Source organism: Dasypus novemcinctus, chromosome X (assembly GCF_030445035.2).
Source record: "Dasypus novemcinctus isolate mDasNov1 chromosome X, mDasNov1.1.hap2, whole genome shotgun sequence".
NCBI classification, from domain to species: Eukaryota; Metazoa; Chordata; class Mammalia; order Cingulata; family Dasypodidae; genus Dasypus; species Dasypus novemcinctus.
In genome coordinates, this window is record NC_080704.1 from 161,004,750 (window position 1) to 161,019,506 (window position 14,757).

Here is a 14,757-nt window from a genome sequence, read left to right on the forward strand (position 1 = left end):
AATTAATCCAAAGGAAAGTAAGAAAGGATGATAAAAGAAATACAAAACAAATGGGTCAATAAGGAAATGAATGGTAAGATGATAGATATAAGGCCACAATTACAATAAAAGTAAATGAACTATTTCAAGTAAAAGACCAAGATTATAACAAAAGATGAAAAAAAACAAAAACAAAGCATATCTATAATACAGTGATACAAAAAACAAAGATATCTATCAGAACCAAGAAAAACTACAGACCAATATGACTCATGAATATACAGATGCAAAATACCTTAACAAAATATTAATAGAGAAAACTGAGCAATGTATAAAAAGGATTATAGGGAAGCAGATTTGGCTCAACTGATAGAGCATCAGCCTACAACATAGGAGGTCCAGGGTTCAAACTCAGGTCATCTTGACCCCTGTGGTGAGCTGGCCCACACACAATGCTGATGAGCACAAGGAATCCTGTGCCATGCAGGGGTGTCTCCTGCATAGGGGAACCCCACACACAAGGAGTGCGCCCTGCAAGGAGAGCCGCCCCATGCGAAAAAAGCGCAGCCTGCCCAGGAGTGGTGCCACACACACGGAGAGCTGACATAGCAAGATGAAGCAACAAAAAGAGACACAGATTCCCAGTGCCGTTGAAAAGAATCCAAGCAGACACAGAATAACACAAAGTGAACAGACATAGAGAGCAGACAACAGGCGGGTGGGAGGAAGGGGAGAGAAATAACTTAAAAAATAAATCTTTAAGGGAAAAAAAAAAGGATTATACACCATGACCAATGGAAATTTATCTCAATTCCAGATTGTGTTTAAGTGGAGTGGTCATAACCATCCCAGGGTCCACAGGATGGAGGAATAGAGTATGGATTAGAGTGGACTTACTGATATTCTATTCTGGAACTAATATGATTAGTAATGGAAGAAAATGTAGCATTGATATGAGAAAGTGGCCACGGTAGCTGCTAAGGGTAGGGAGAGGGAAGAAGAGATATGATATGGGGGCATTTTCAGGACTTGGAGTTGTCTTGGGTGGTACTGCAGGGACAGTTGCTGGACACTGTATGTCCTACCATGGCCCACTGGGTGGACGGGGGAAAGTGTAAACTATAATGTAAACCATTATCCATGTGGTGCAGCAGTGCTCAAAAATGTATTCACCAAATGCAATGAATGTCCCATGATGATGAAAGAGGTTGTTGATATGGGAGGAGTGGGGTGAGGGGGGGTAGGGGGTATATGGGAACCTCATATTTTTTTAATGTAACACTATAAAAATAAAGACAAAAAATGTGATAATGAATATAAAACACCTAATTAATAGAATAAGGGACAAAAATCACATGAGCATTTCAATAGATACAGAAAAAGCATTTGACAAAACCTAACACCATTTCATGATAAAAACGCTCAGGACACTAGAAATAGAAGGGAATTCCTCAACCTGACAAGGGACATCTAAGAAAAATCCACAGCAAACATCATACTCAATAGTGAAAAACTGAATTCTTTCCTCCTAAGATCAATAACAAGACAAGGATGTTCACTCTCACCACTTCTATTCAGTATTGTACTGAAGGTTCTACCCAGGGCAATTAGGCAAGAAAATGAAAAAAAAATAAGGCAGGAAGTTAGAAGGAATAACTAAAATTATCTCTATTCACAGATTCCTCATATATAGGAAATCCTAAAGAATTCCACCAAAAACTATTAACACTTGCATGCTAAACCAACAAGCTTTTTGAGAGAGCTGTATAAACAAAACCATTGTCAGCTTGGGGATATGGAAGAGAGAGACTGAAGGAGAAAGAGCTTTAAGAGGAAAACCATGGAAGCTGAGAAATGGTATTAAGACATCACCTTGGGCCAAGAGAGGAACCCCACCCATGTGTACAGAGAGGGTGAGTTTGCCCTGGCAGTTGAAGAGGGGTATGTTCCCACCCAATGTTACAATGTTCCGAGAGAGTTTTGCCACCCCAGTGTACAAACATTCCTCAAGGATTAGGGAGGTTGAGGTCACACCATAGGTCTGAGAGGGGTGGGCCTGTCTCCCATGGATTAGGGAAGGCCAGGTGGTCAGCTCTTGCTCTGAAAGGGTTGAGCCTGTATGCCAAAGGTTAGGGAGGATGTTATCTTCACTTCACTGTACTAGGGGGGTTAAGACTCTAACCCAGAGATTGGGTGAAGTATGGAAATCACCCCAATGGTCCTAGAGGGTGAGGTCTGGAGCTTGGTCGACATCCAGATGCTTGATGAGGATGGAACCAAGAAAAGGGCCGTTGGGCAAGCATGTGGGAAGGGTGGGTCCCCATGTGGCCCCAAGGAGAAGAAACCATTATGACTCTTAGACTTTGACATCAAATGAAGTATGTCCTGCAGGTTTCTGAAGTAGAGGACACCTGACTCATGTTTCCCTCCTAATTTCTCTTTATGATAATGAAAATGTTTATCCTTTGTCTGTTGTGTATTAGAAGCAGACAAATGGTTTTGCAAGTTCCAGAATTCTACAGCAGACAGGACTTTGCCTCAAGACAAACTATGTCTTTAAACTGATTGTATTATGATTCTGCATTTAGCATTGTACTGATTTAAGGGTTTGTTTTAATATTGCAATGTCTTTTTGGATTTCAGAGGGTGGAGTGTAGCAGTTTGATATTGTTTATGAATTCCAAAAATAGATATTGGATTATATTTGGAAACTGGTCTGTCCCTCTGGGCATATTAGATTATATTGGATTCAGAGGTTTCACTTTTACTTGATTAAATAATGATTAAGGCTTTGATTGGGCCATGTCAGTAGGATGTTGCATCCCTGCCCCCCTGGTGTGCAGGGACTCACAGAGAAACCACACCAGAGAGAAAGGAGATTGAAGTTTTGAGATGGAGCCCAGGAAGTAAGCCCACAGAGGAGCAGAGCAGCTGAGCCTGAAGAGAATTGAGAGAAGAGAGGAACTCAGGAAGCCTTAACCCTTGGCAGACATCGTAGCCATCTTGCTTCAACACGTGGCAACAGACTTTGGTAAGGGAGTAACTTACACTTTATAGCCTGGTAACTGTAAGCTTCTACCCCAAATAAATACCCTTTATAAAAAACAACCAATTTCTGGTATTTTGCATCAGCACCCCTTTGGCTAATACACACTATTAAAAGAGTTTTGCAGGATACAAGATCATTTTACAAAATTCAATTGTAAATTGTAAAGAAGCTTCAGGGCTCTGCGCCCCTCCCCCCCAGAAAATTTGAACAATGAACAAAACCTGGAAGAAACACCTTTCTCAAACCTCCAGAAAATAAAGGATTGCAGTAACAAGGCAAGGGCCAAATCAAGAAAAAGCAGTAGGACCTTGTGGTGCCGTCTGGTCCCTCCCTTGCCCCTCACTGGTTTGGCAAAGAACCAACCCATGCTCCCAGTATAGGTGCCTGATCCTGATTGCAGAGGGAAGACAGTAACCGTCTTGCACACACTGGGAGCATATATGTCTGGCCCAATCTGTCTGGTGGTGGCTGGAGGGACTCACTGTCCCAGAATTTGCCCTGTGTGTAGAAGGTGGCTCACAGAGCTCTACTACAGAGTGATGTGGGAGAACAGTAAAGTGGCAGCTTGGGGCAAGGGATTGCTTGCTATGGGATTTACAGTGCCTACGACTGTGAGGAAACTTATCTAGGCAAGAGGCGACATTTGTATCTGCATAAATGGGCCAAACACACATGCCCAAGACGCATGCACAGACAGGGTCAGGGAGGCCACTACACTTTGGTCCTGGAGCTATTCTCTAAACTCACTGTATGGCCAAACTGAAGGAAAGCACCCACACAGGTAAGTCTGCAAAGATGGGAAAAGTAAAATATAGTCACCATTAGGATGACCCTACAATAAATGCTAAAGGGAGTTCTGCAGGTTGAAAGGAAAGAACAGCAGAAATAAAGATCTCTGGTGAGAGTAATGGCATGAGCAAATATAAATGCCAATAATATTTTCAGTTTGAAATTCCACTTTTACTTCCTACAAGGATCTATAAGGCAAATGCACAAAATATATTGAGAAATTAGTGGTTTTAGACTCATAATGCACACATATGTAGTTTGTGAAGAGAACTATATAAAGGTGGGGGGGTTGGTGAGTTATACGAACATAGTGTATACTATTGAAGTTAAGTTGATATCAAAGCAAATGAGATTGTTATAGATTAGGATGTTAAATTTAAGCCCCATGGTAACTATAAAGAAAATAAAAGGGAATATGCAAGTTGATAGTAAAGAAATTAAAGTACAAGTTGCCAGGGGTGGGGAGGAGGGAGGATGGGGAGTTAATGCATAATGGGTGTAGGAATTCTGTTTGGGGAGATGGAAAAGTTTAGTAATGGAATGTGGTGAGGGTACCACGATATTGTGAATGTGATCAATCCATTGAATGGTTGCTTGCCAGTGCGCAATATGGGAAAGTTTGTGTTGCATATATGTTCCCACAATTGAAAAAAAAGAGTTACAACTAAAGACACAATGACAATTAAATACAATACATGTTCCTGGATGGCATCTAATAATGGAGGAGAAAAGATCCAAAAGGAAATTTTTGGGACCTATGAAAAAACTGGAATATAGAGTGTAAGTTTTATAACAAAGTTAAGTTTCTTGAACTTGATAACTGCACTTCAGGTGGTTATGTAAGCGAATATCCTTGATCTTAGGAAATGTACATGGCAGTGTAAGAGGTTCAAGGAGCATGATGGAGATAACCCACACTCAAGTGTTCAGTAAATGAATTGATACATAAATAGAAAGACAGACAGATAGGAAGAAAAGATAGAGGGATTGCTAGATTGATGAATAGACAGAACAATACAGCAAATGTGGCAAAATGTTAAAATTGTGGATCTGGGTATCTGGAGGATAGTGATATGTTGGAGTTAACTGTAAGTGGTGTATATTTTTTCTAATTGTCCTTTAAGTTTGGAAGTATTTCAAAATAAAAATTTTTAATTTTTGAAAAACTATTTAAAATTTAAAATGATTTATATATGGAAACATATACATATATGTATATACATATGCACACATATATATATGAATGAAGGTCAGACCTCAAAATCTGTATTTATTTATTTTATTAAATGTCACTTTGTGGATGTAGCACCATAGTCCGGGATTGTAGAGGATCCATATTCTTGTTGCTGCATCCAAGAGAAATGGTGTGTTGGCATTTGAAGGAAATGGCCCTGGGAGTCAGAGGACCTCACCTGTACTATTACCCCGTAGCCTGTTAATTGGTGATCTTGAGCAAGTTATTAATGTCTCTGCACTTCGCGACTCTCACTTGTAAAATGAAAAGAATCTAAAGAAATGAATTCCAAAGCCCATAAAAATAAATAAAATATATTTAAAAATAAGGTAAAACTTTTTCCAAATGTTTATTAAAAATATCAAACCACAGATTAAAGAGGCTCAATGAACCCCACGCATATCTTGGCTCATTGTAGTAAAACTGCTGAAATTCAGTAATAGAGAGAAATTCTTAAAGCAACTAGAAGGAAAAAAGACACATTACATACCAAATAACAATGAGAGAATATTCACTGTCTTCTCATAAGAAACAATGCAGTACTCTGTGCAGTTCACTGAACCTGAGAAGATGGCAAAGAAGGCATCCAAGTCAGTGCTGTTTGTATGTCTGGGTAACATTTGTCAAAGCAGTTTTCAGAAAACCTGTAGCTGATCAAAATATTTCAGATAACTGGAGGACGGACAGTGCTATAATATCCACATATGAGACAGGAAACCCTCCTGATTATCGAGGACAAAATTGCATGAAAAAGCGTGAGGTTCTTATGAGTCATGGTGCCCGACAAGTTACCACAGACAGCTTTGCCACATTTGATAACATACTATGTATAGATGAAAACAATCTGAGAGATCTGAATAAAAAAGGTAATCAAGTTAAAAACTGCAAAGCTAAAACTGAACTACTCAGAAGCTATGATCCACAAAAACAACTCATTATTGAAAATCCCTAGTATGGGAATGACTGACTTTGAGACTGTGTACCCAGCAGTGTGTGGGGCACTGCAAAGCATTTTTGGAGAAGTCACAGTAAAGCTGCAGCCATTCATTGTTGAAGGCTAACGTGATTAACTTCTTTACAGTGATGCTCTAGATTTTTCAATCAGTGTGTTAAAGTAATGTTTCATATCTCAAGGCCACAATTTTTTTTTCAATTGACTTACTATTTCTCATCTTAAATAATTGATGTAAATCAGTGTTATGTTTGGCATAAGAATTAATAAAAATATTTGATTCAGACAAAAAACAAAAGAAACAACACAAACCAGAATACATCTTTAATATGCTAATAGAAAAAAAACAAAAGAACACTGTAAACCTAGAATTCTATATTCCGCCACATTAATTTTTTTTTAAATAAAGGTGAAATACAGACATTTTGAAATAAAAGTTGAGACAACTCATTATGAGAAGACCTACACTGCCAAAATTATTAAAGCCATTGGGGGTTAGGTGAGTGGCAAAAAATGACTTTGATCTTTCCATCTCTTCACCTTTAAACTATATGAAATCAGTGCTCCTTGACAAGGCTAAGATGGGCCTCACTGCGTAATTCTACTACTGCAGTGACTGTCGCACTACCACCTACCCCCATTCTAAAGATATTACCTCCTGCTTAGCCTCAGAGCAGCCAGAGTGGCAGAAGCTCATAGAATCAGAGGTGAAGTTGAAGGATGGCCACTGCGGGTTCCCTTCACTAGACCCGAGAGGCCACGGGCAATAGCCCAAAGACCCACTGAGGGAGATAGACATTATTTACCCGGAGTAAATACAGCCTGGCTTGTACTTTGGAACAAATGGTCAACCTTGTCACTTGCACAATCTTCTAGCAAAGGTTATACAGTGCCTGAACATGATCATGGCAGAACCACCAGGCCTCATCACCATCTTCCTTTTAGGATATCTACTCAGTGCTGAATGTACAGGTTTGTTTCCTTTCTAAAATACCATTGAATATGCTTGTCTTTTGGATCTAGAAGTGTCTAGTGCTTTCTTTGTCACTAAGTAATTACTACATGATCAGACAGCAGTATTTAAGTTTCAAGTAGCCATCATGTGGGTTGGTGAGTCCTGACTCTCTGATGGTTGTGTCGTCTTCTTTTTCATAACTATATAGATCGACAATGCTTAGGTGCTTTTTCTTTAATGAACACTGTTGAGCTTATGATGTGACAATGTACTTTCTCTTAGGAAACAGTCATCTCCTTAATTTAAATAATAATAAAAGTGGGAAAGTGTTTTAACAAAGAAACAGCAAAAATGGAGAAAAAATTAACTATGTTTTCATTTTTTTAATTCACCACTTTGAAATCGGAAAACATTAAGGCCACAAACAATACTTTTAATTGCCTAAAATCTCTGACTTCAAGATACGTATTTCAAGATTTTAGAACTATATAATGAGGCAGGTCTCTAATTTATAATATATCTTCAATTTAAAGTTCAAACACAGATAACCTTTTTCTTAGAAAGTTGTTTTTTCTCACCAAACTTTTTCACGAATTAGAAAGAAAGCATTTTGTCTCTGAATCCAAATAGCTCAGGGTTGATACTTGGGAAATTTCAGTACTCAGCTGAGCTCCCTAAGGGAGCAAGGCAAGTCTAGGGATCAATATAAAGAGTGGGAACATAGTTAATATGATGTAGATCACTTTGTTTTTTCATAGCTTCAGTGACTTCGTGCACTCCCCAGGGGAAGGCACACGGGGAAAAATTATCCCATTTGGACAAACAGCATGTTCTCACAGGAAGCATTTATCGCACTTACTTGTCAACCTACTAGAATCAAACTTATGAGCTGACAGTCCAGGATCAGGGGTGCCAACCCTGAGTGTCCCCAAAAAGCAGCCTGGCACTGTGGTTCCCACTCCAAAGGGAAATACAGAAATAATGGTGTGAGGACGCAAAGGTTAAATCAAAACTAGCAAAGTGGGAAGAGGCAAGGGATAAATAAAATTTGCTGGAAAACTCACAAAGCAGGATATAAAACCAGGTCAAAAGACATCTCATCAGTGTGAAATCTGGAGGACAAAGGATCTAAGCCTTTCCTTCAAGATAAGTACCTAGATGATAGCACTTGTTAGAGGGCTGCTGCCGTCCAGATGATCTCAGATGTTAGAAAATGGATAGAGATGGAGAAAGAAAGAGGGGGGAGGAATTCAGAGCTGGGCAAATCATCACGAGAGATAACCTGAAGTGTGCAGCTTGGGAGGTTAAGCATGACCCCTAGGCAACACTGAGGAAAAAGGCAATGCAATTCCAGAGCCACTGTCGTAGGAGATTTCAGGTCCTTGAGTATTGATGCAGCACGCTCTTCTCCTGCTGCACTGCCACTGGCGTCTAACAGGAGCTGCTAAGATTGATTTACTGAAATGCATTTTTTTCATGGCTTCTGCCCTTAGGTACTACTGCATCAATTTCAGGGAAACCAATTCAGTTTTGTAAAGTGTATGGTCCAAAGCTGGCTTTCATTCATTCTCATTACTGAGGGATGACTATGGTGCCAGTCACTGTGGCAAAGGACTAGGGGCATTGGGATCCACCAGACTCCCCCTGTGACCTAAATGCACCTTGAGGTCAAGGTGAGAGATTTCAAAATAATGTGGCAAGATGTAAACCAGGTGCTAAGGGAGCACAGAGCAAAGAGTACCTTAAATGGGAGAAGACTTGGTAGAGAGACAACATTTTGGGTCTTCAAAGATAGGTAATGGATGAACCTTGAAGACATCATGTTCAACATATTCCAGCTTACACATATTATCTCACTAACCCTGTCAACAACTCTGTGAGGTAGGCATTCTTATTATACCATGTGATATCCATGTTACCTTTGACAAAGTTAAGGTTCAAAGAGCAGGTGACTTGCCCAAGGTCACTCTGCCAATATGTGGCAGAGATGTGATGCAAATCCAGTTCACTCTGGCCTGACTCCACACCTCTGTTTTGGGGGTGTTTTCTTTTTTTTCACTCCACCATACTGTTAAGGGAGGCAGATATTGATATATTGGTAGGCATGCCCAGGAGCAAGTAAATGGATTGCCGCGCAGAGAGAAGGGCCTGGGTGATGGCACCTATCTGTAACAGCCTAGGGAGAGAAGAGAGAAGGCAGATGGCTGCAATGCTCTAGGGTCTGGAATTGCAGGGTAGGCACACCACTGAAGAAGGGGTTAAGGGAACTGAGGGAGTTCACAAGGGAAAAGTTGAAGAGAAAAAGTCTAAACTGAATTCAGGGGGAAAAAAGGGGAAGCCCGAAGAAGATGTGGGATAAGAGTAAAAGGAAGGTTTTCAAGGGACTAGAAGGCTCGACTGAAAATAACGGAATAAAGTTTGTCTGTTTTTCATTTTTGGAGAGAATGAGAGGGTCCTCCCAAAATGCCCTGGAAAATTCATATTTTAAGTACGCGGTCCTGTTGAGATGGTATCTGATATACTGGAAGTCCCTTGAAGAAAGGAACTACTCCAGGCAAGTTGAGAGAGATAGGAAGGGCTGGGAAAGGGAGATGGAGCGAGGGAGAGGATGAGAATGAATTAGGGCAGAGACTTCAATTCTCCAGAGTTCAGGAGTATCCTTACAGGTTAGGCAATGGTAGCCAAAATAAACCAGGTCCCGAATCCAAGAAGAATGCGTAAGTCACTGGAATTCCTGTAACACATGCCAACTGAAGGTGTTGTGAGTCCAAAGAGGAAAAAATGAATTCAGTAGGGTTTTTTTAACATCTAGTGAGAGATACTGAGGTCAAATTTGCAGTTGGATCACAATTAGGTTTCCGTTCTTCCAGGAGAAATTTGTTGCAGAGTAACTTGGGCAACTTCGTCCTGAAAACACAGCCCAGCAAGGGTGATGGATCACCTTGTAAGGATATGCATTCAGCTATTTTCCAGTGATGACAAAGTGTGAAGTTAACTGCTTATTTGAGAACTTGCTTTCTCATCCAAAGTAAATTCAGATACGATTGAAAATCTGACCTTTTATTACTAGAACTCTCCTGACAAAAAGTAAAATTGAATTTTTATTCCTAAATCTCCACATGTATACAGTACCATAGAAACATCACAGACTTTGGCTCTGTGCCCCAAAGAGAAATTGGCTTTGGGATTACTTGGATTAAAAACAAAGCCTTTCTTTAGGGATGTATTTAATTTTCATGATGTGTTCTTTCTTCTAAAGCTAAATAAAAGTTCTTTTAAATTTCAGTTTTTCTTGATCATGAAAATGCTGCCAAAATTCTGAATCGGCCAAAGAGGTATAATTCAGGCAAACTGGAAGAGGTTGTTCAAGGGAACCTTGAGAGAGAATGCTTAGAAGAAAGGTGCAGTTTTGAAGAAGCACGAGAAGTCTTTGAAAACACTGAAAAAACTGTGAGTATTTTCATATAACATTCCTCAGAGGCAGAGCAAAGAATAGAACATCTAAAGAGAAAAGACACTTCTTTTTGGAATTTTCAAATATACATGCATATATGTATAGTATGGATGTTATAAAAGAGAAGCAACTGGCACCAAAACACTTTCAATTCTATTAATTTGTCTTTTTCTTTTTTTTCCTTTTAGACCGAATTTTGGAAGCAGTATGTTGGTAAGCAATTCATTTCATCCTCTAGCTGATATGCAAAACATTTGAGAATTATGTGTGTGTTTTCTCTCTGTAAACAGACAATATATTAAACTCAGTAAAAAGGACTCAGAAAAATCAGTCTAACTATTTAACCCAAGACTGAATGCTGATATACCACGGTTTCATGCTAGTGTGGGAGACATCAGCTGGCAGATAAGTTTACTGCTCTCTAGGGCTTCAAAAAGAATATCATTCCACTTTAGGAAGCTGGACAGAAAGAACAGAAATGATTGCATCTTGGGTGTGAATGAGAGTTAGCAATCCTCAGTATAAAATCAGGGCATGCAGTTGATCTTAAACGTGTATTACTTGAAAGCCTCCATCCTTACAATAACCTCCAAGACCCTCCATGCTTGCTCTCACCCTTCTTTCCTGTTGCCCCTCCAATTTCCTCTTCCACTGCTCTCCTTACACACTAGGCTCCAACTACTTTGGCCTTCCTGCTGCTTCTTGAATGCTCTAGGAATGCTTCTACTTTAGAGTCTTTTTCCTGGCTGTTCACTTCAACCTAGAATGTTCTTCTTCCAGATGTCCCATAGACTCGCTCCCTCACCTCCTTCAGGTCTTTGCCCAAATGTCACCATCTTAATGAGGTTGACTCTGAACATCACATTTTAGAGTTCAACCTACCTCCAAGTAGTCCCACCACTCTAGACACCGCCCTCCAGCTCTATTTTTCCCTAGCACTTTTCAACATCTAATGTATCATATAATTTCATTTCTAGTATTTATTTTTTTTTTTAAAGATTTATTTATTTATTTAATTTCCCCCCCTCCCCTGGTTGTCTGTTCTTGGTGTCTATTTGCTGCGTCTTGTTTCTTTGTCTGCTTCTGTTGTCGTCAGCGGCACGGGAAGTGTGGGCGGCGCCATTCCTGGGCAGGCTGCACTTTCTTTTCACGCTGGGCAGCTCTCCTCACGGGCGCACTCCTTGCGCATGGTCCCCCACGCGGGGGACACCCCTGCGTGGCACGGCACTCCTTGCGCGCATCAGCACTGCGCATGGCCAGCTCCACACGGGTCAAGGAGGCCCGGGGTTTGAACCGCGGACCTCCCATATGGTAGACGGACGCCCTAACCACTGGGTCAAAGTCCGTTTCCCATCTAGTATTTATTATTGACTGCATCTCATCTCATTAGAAGGCAAGTTTCATGTAAGTAGAGATATCCCATTGTTTTGTTTATTGACATGTTCCTAGCAGCCAGAATATCTGGTACACAGACATGCAGTAAATTGGAGTTAAGTGAATTCACCAAAAGAAGGAATAGTCAAAACTTTAATTACAACTAATTTAAAACCCAGAAGCAGGATTCTCATGGAATGTAAGTCTCTCAGGTTGACTTACCTTGAGACTATCTGCATGGCCAGAAACCAATGAACTGGACACCAAATTCACTGAGTTTCACCTCTCTTGAGACCTAGTTTTATTTTCTCTGGTTCCTGTACTGGAAACACTATTGGGTCTTGTCAGACTCTTAAAACTCACAATTCCTCCCCTTTTTTTTCAAATCATGAGAGAAGAAAAGATCTGCTCTGTTACCATACTTTATCTGCCTTTCCTTGTTCTCAGGAATGACCCGCCAAGCCAATTCTCTTCTGGTATTTACTCTACAGTTAGTCCAAATGCGTCTTTTACTCTCTATTCCAATTGAATTTAAAACTCTGAATCCTTGAGATGTATCTTTCAAAGCAAACAAATAGCTACTTTTCCAAGAAAAATATACCTGGCTATGTTTAAACTCTCAATGATCCTTCTCCCTGCCCCTCCACCGCAGGTTGCTACCTTTTCAACATCATGTTTTGTATTTGGGCCTCTGCCTTCTAGGTCATATACACTATTTGTTTGCTGTACCTTGGGTATAGATTCCTGGGAAACATCAAGAGCATGATTCGGTCACTACTGCTCTTTTTCTACCAAAATATTTTTTAAAAAAAAAGAAGAGAGAGAGAGACAGAAAAGGACTCCAAGTCTCTTTTCACTTGCAGCTGAGATGCCAAATCATCCTTAAGCCATTTTTTACTGCTTAGGGGACCCCGACTCACTGCTGCCCTATTCTCTGCCATCAGCTTATGATGTAAAGAGTCTTACTAAACAAACTTTAAGGTCTAGCCACACGAACTAACATCTGTCTAGCACTTCACACTGCTGCCCTATTCTCTGCCATCAGCTTATGATGTAGAGTCTTACTAAACAAACTTTAAGGTCTAGCCATACGAACTAACATCTGTCTAGCACTTCACAGTTTGCAAAGTGCCTTTTACATTGAACTTTCATGCCAATCCTGTGAACAAAGCATTATTAAGCTTGTTACAGAGGAGGAAACTGAGGCTGAGTAAGGTTAAGAGACTTACCAAAGGTTACCCACTTGGGAAGTCATGGATCCCAGATCAGAACCCGTGCTCTCTAATCCCCCAACCCCTTGCTTTCACTATAATTCTTACAACCTTCAAATCTAGGTGCAGGTCTCTATAACAAAGCAACCTAGTATCCTTAAATAGGAATCTCTCACTTGGCAGTCTTGTTCGTTATTGTCTTTGACCCCTACTATCTATGGCTTTGCATTAGCCCAAAGTACACAGAGGCAAGCACCCAAAAGAGGACTAAATGCCTGATAAAATGACACTCATTTTAAAGATATGTCTCAGGAAACGAGTTGCTGTGAAGTTGGATGCAAGCCCAGACCCTCTCAGGAAAATATCCTAAATAATTGAGATTCGTTGGTCTATAATCTAAAGTGTAAATGTAGCTCATTTTTTAGACCCATTCTGAACATCAATAATAATAAGCCAGAGATAACGTGTTTTGTTTTCATAAAATTGGAACAAATTGAATTATTTGTGCAAAAGCACACTGGATCAAGGAGCAGAAGAGAGAAGTTCTAATTTTTACAACAAGCAGATTTTCCAGAGAGGGCCAATTTCTGAAAAGGGGGTATTAGTAACTTAGTCCATGGAACATGGATACATGCTCTGACATGGTGCAGAGCAAGTAGGCAGGGATCTACACACTAGATGCTGGGCAGTTTTGTTCCAATGTGGCTAGGAAGTAGTAATTTCTCTTTGATTTCCCATTTTCTCTCACCATTTTATTCTTACTGTCTTCTTTCTCTCTCATTCTTTTCTTTTCCAAATATTGAGCCTTCCTAATGTAGCTCCATTTTTTTCTTCAGGGTTATTTCTCTTAGCTCCACATGCATACTAGTCTCCTTTCTGGTTCTATTCATCCTTTTCTCCAGAAGCTTCCTTAGATGTACCAAATGAGGCAGAGCGCTAAGGAACAAGACTTTAAAGGTTTCCTCTCATCCAGACCTCTCCCCTTTCACCTATTTCTTCCTGCTGTTTTCTTACCACCAGTGTCTTCAAAGGCTCTGAAGAACTTGATAAATGTAAAAACTTCAGGAAAGGCAGAATGAGAACATGGACAATCTATATGTAAATAAATCACATTTGCAGAATCTTATTTTTTTATGCTCTGTGAAATATTGAGAAATGTTTTTTACTTTACAGAGACTATTTGGAACCTAACATGTAGAAAGCAGACTACCTTTGCGCAACAGATGCTTCTGGAATCTTTTGTCTTGAACCATTTCTATATACTATACTTTACAAAATTAAATGGCAATTTAAGGAAGTAGATGCTGTTTTTCTGTGCCCAGGCCACAAATTCCTTAAGGGGAAGCACCTTGAATTAATTAGCTCAGCTTGCTCTGCAGCATCTGCCATAGAGCAGACCTTGTTTGACAGAGTTATTTTCGAAGTGATTGGATTTGACTGAGAATTAACTCCTCCATTATGGAAGGACTGAAAATCCTTCTCACCCTATGTTGATACAGTACATTTCTATATCCAGATGTTCTTCTTCTGCTCCCTCTTGCCTTGAGTGGCATAAACTAAGCACATGTCTTCCTCAGGGCAATTTCCTGAGACAATGTTAGCCTAAGAACCTTTGCTTGGATGGCTTTGGAAACTCAGGAAGATAGGGGCATCGCATGCTTGTAGGCAGCTGGCTTCTAGGTCAGTACTTCTGCTCCAACCCTAAAATCAGGGTAGGCTCCCCTCCCTATGGGTCTGTGCAGGGGAAGACTGGGCATCGT

At 40.2% G+C, this 14,757-nt stretch overlaps 1 protein-coding gene across 1 annotated transcript in view; it reads left to right on the top strand.

Moving 5' to 3' along the window:
- The first annotated feature begins 6,851 nt into the window (after positions 1-6,851).
- The window catches only part of F9 (coagulation factor IX), a 29,751-nt gene continuing 21,845 nt past the window's right edge, over positions 6,852-14,757 (top strand). Inside the window, exons 1-3 of the mRNA XM_004449702.4 lie at positions 6,852-6,975; positions 10,245-10,408; positions 10,601-10,625. Of these exons, the coding sequence (XP_004449759.1) occupies positions 6,903-6,975; positions 10,245-10,408; positions 10,601-10,625 (262 nt within the window). The 5' untranslated portion in view covers positions 6,852-6,902. The remainder of the gene's footprint in view (positions 6,976-10,244; positions 10,409-10,600; positions 10,626-14,757) is intronic.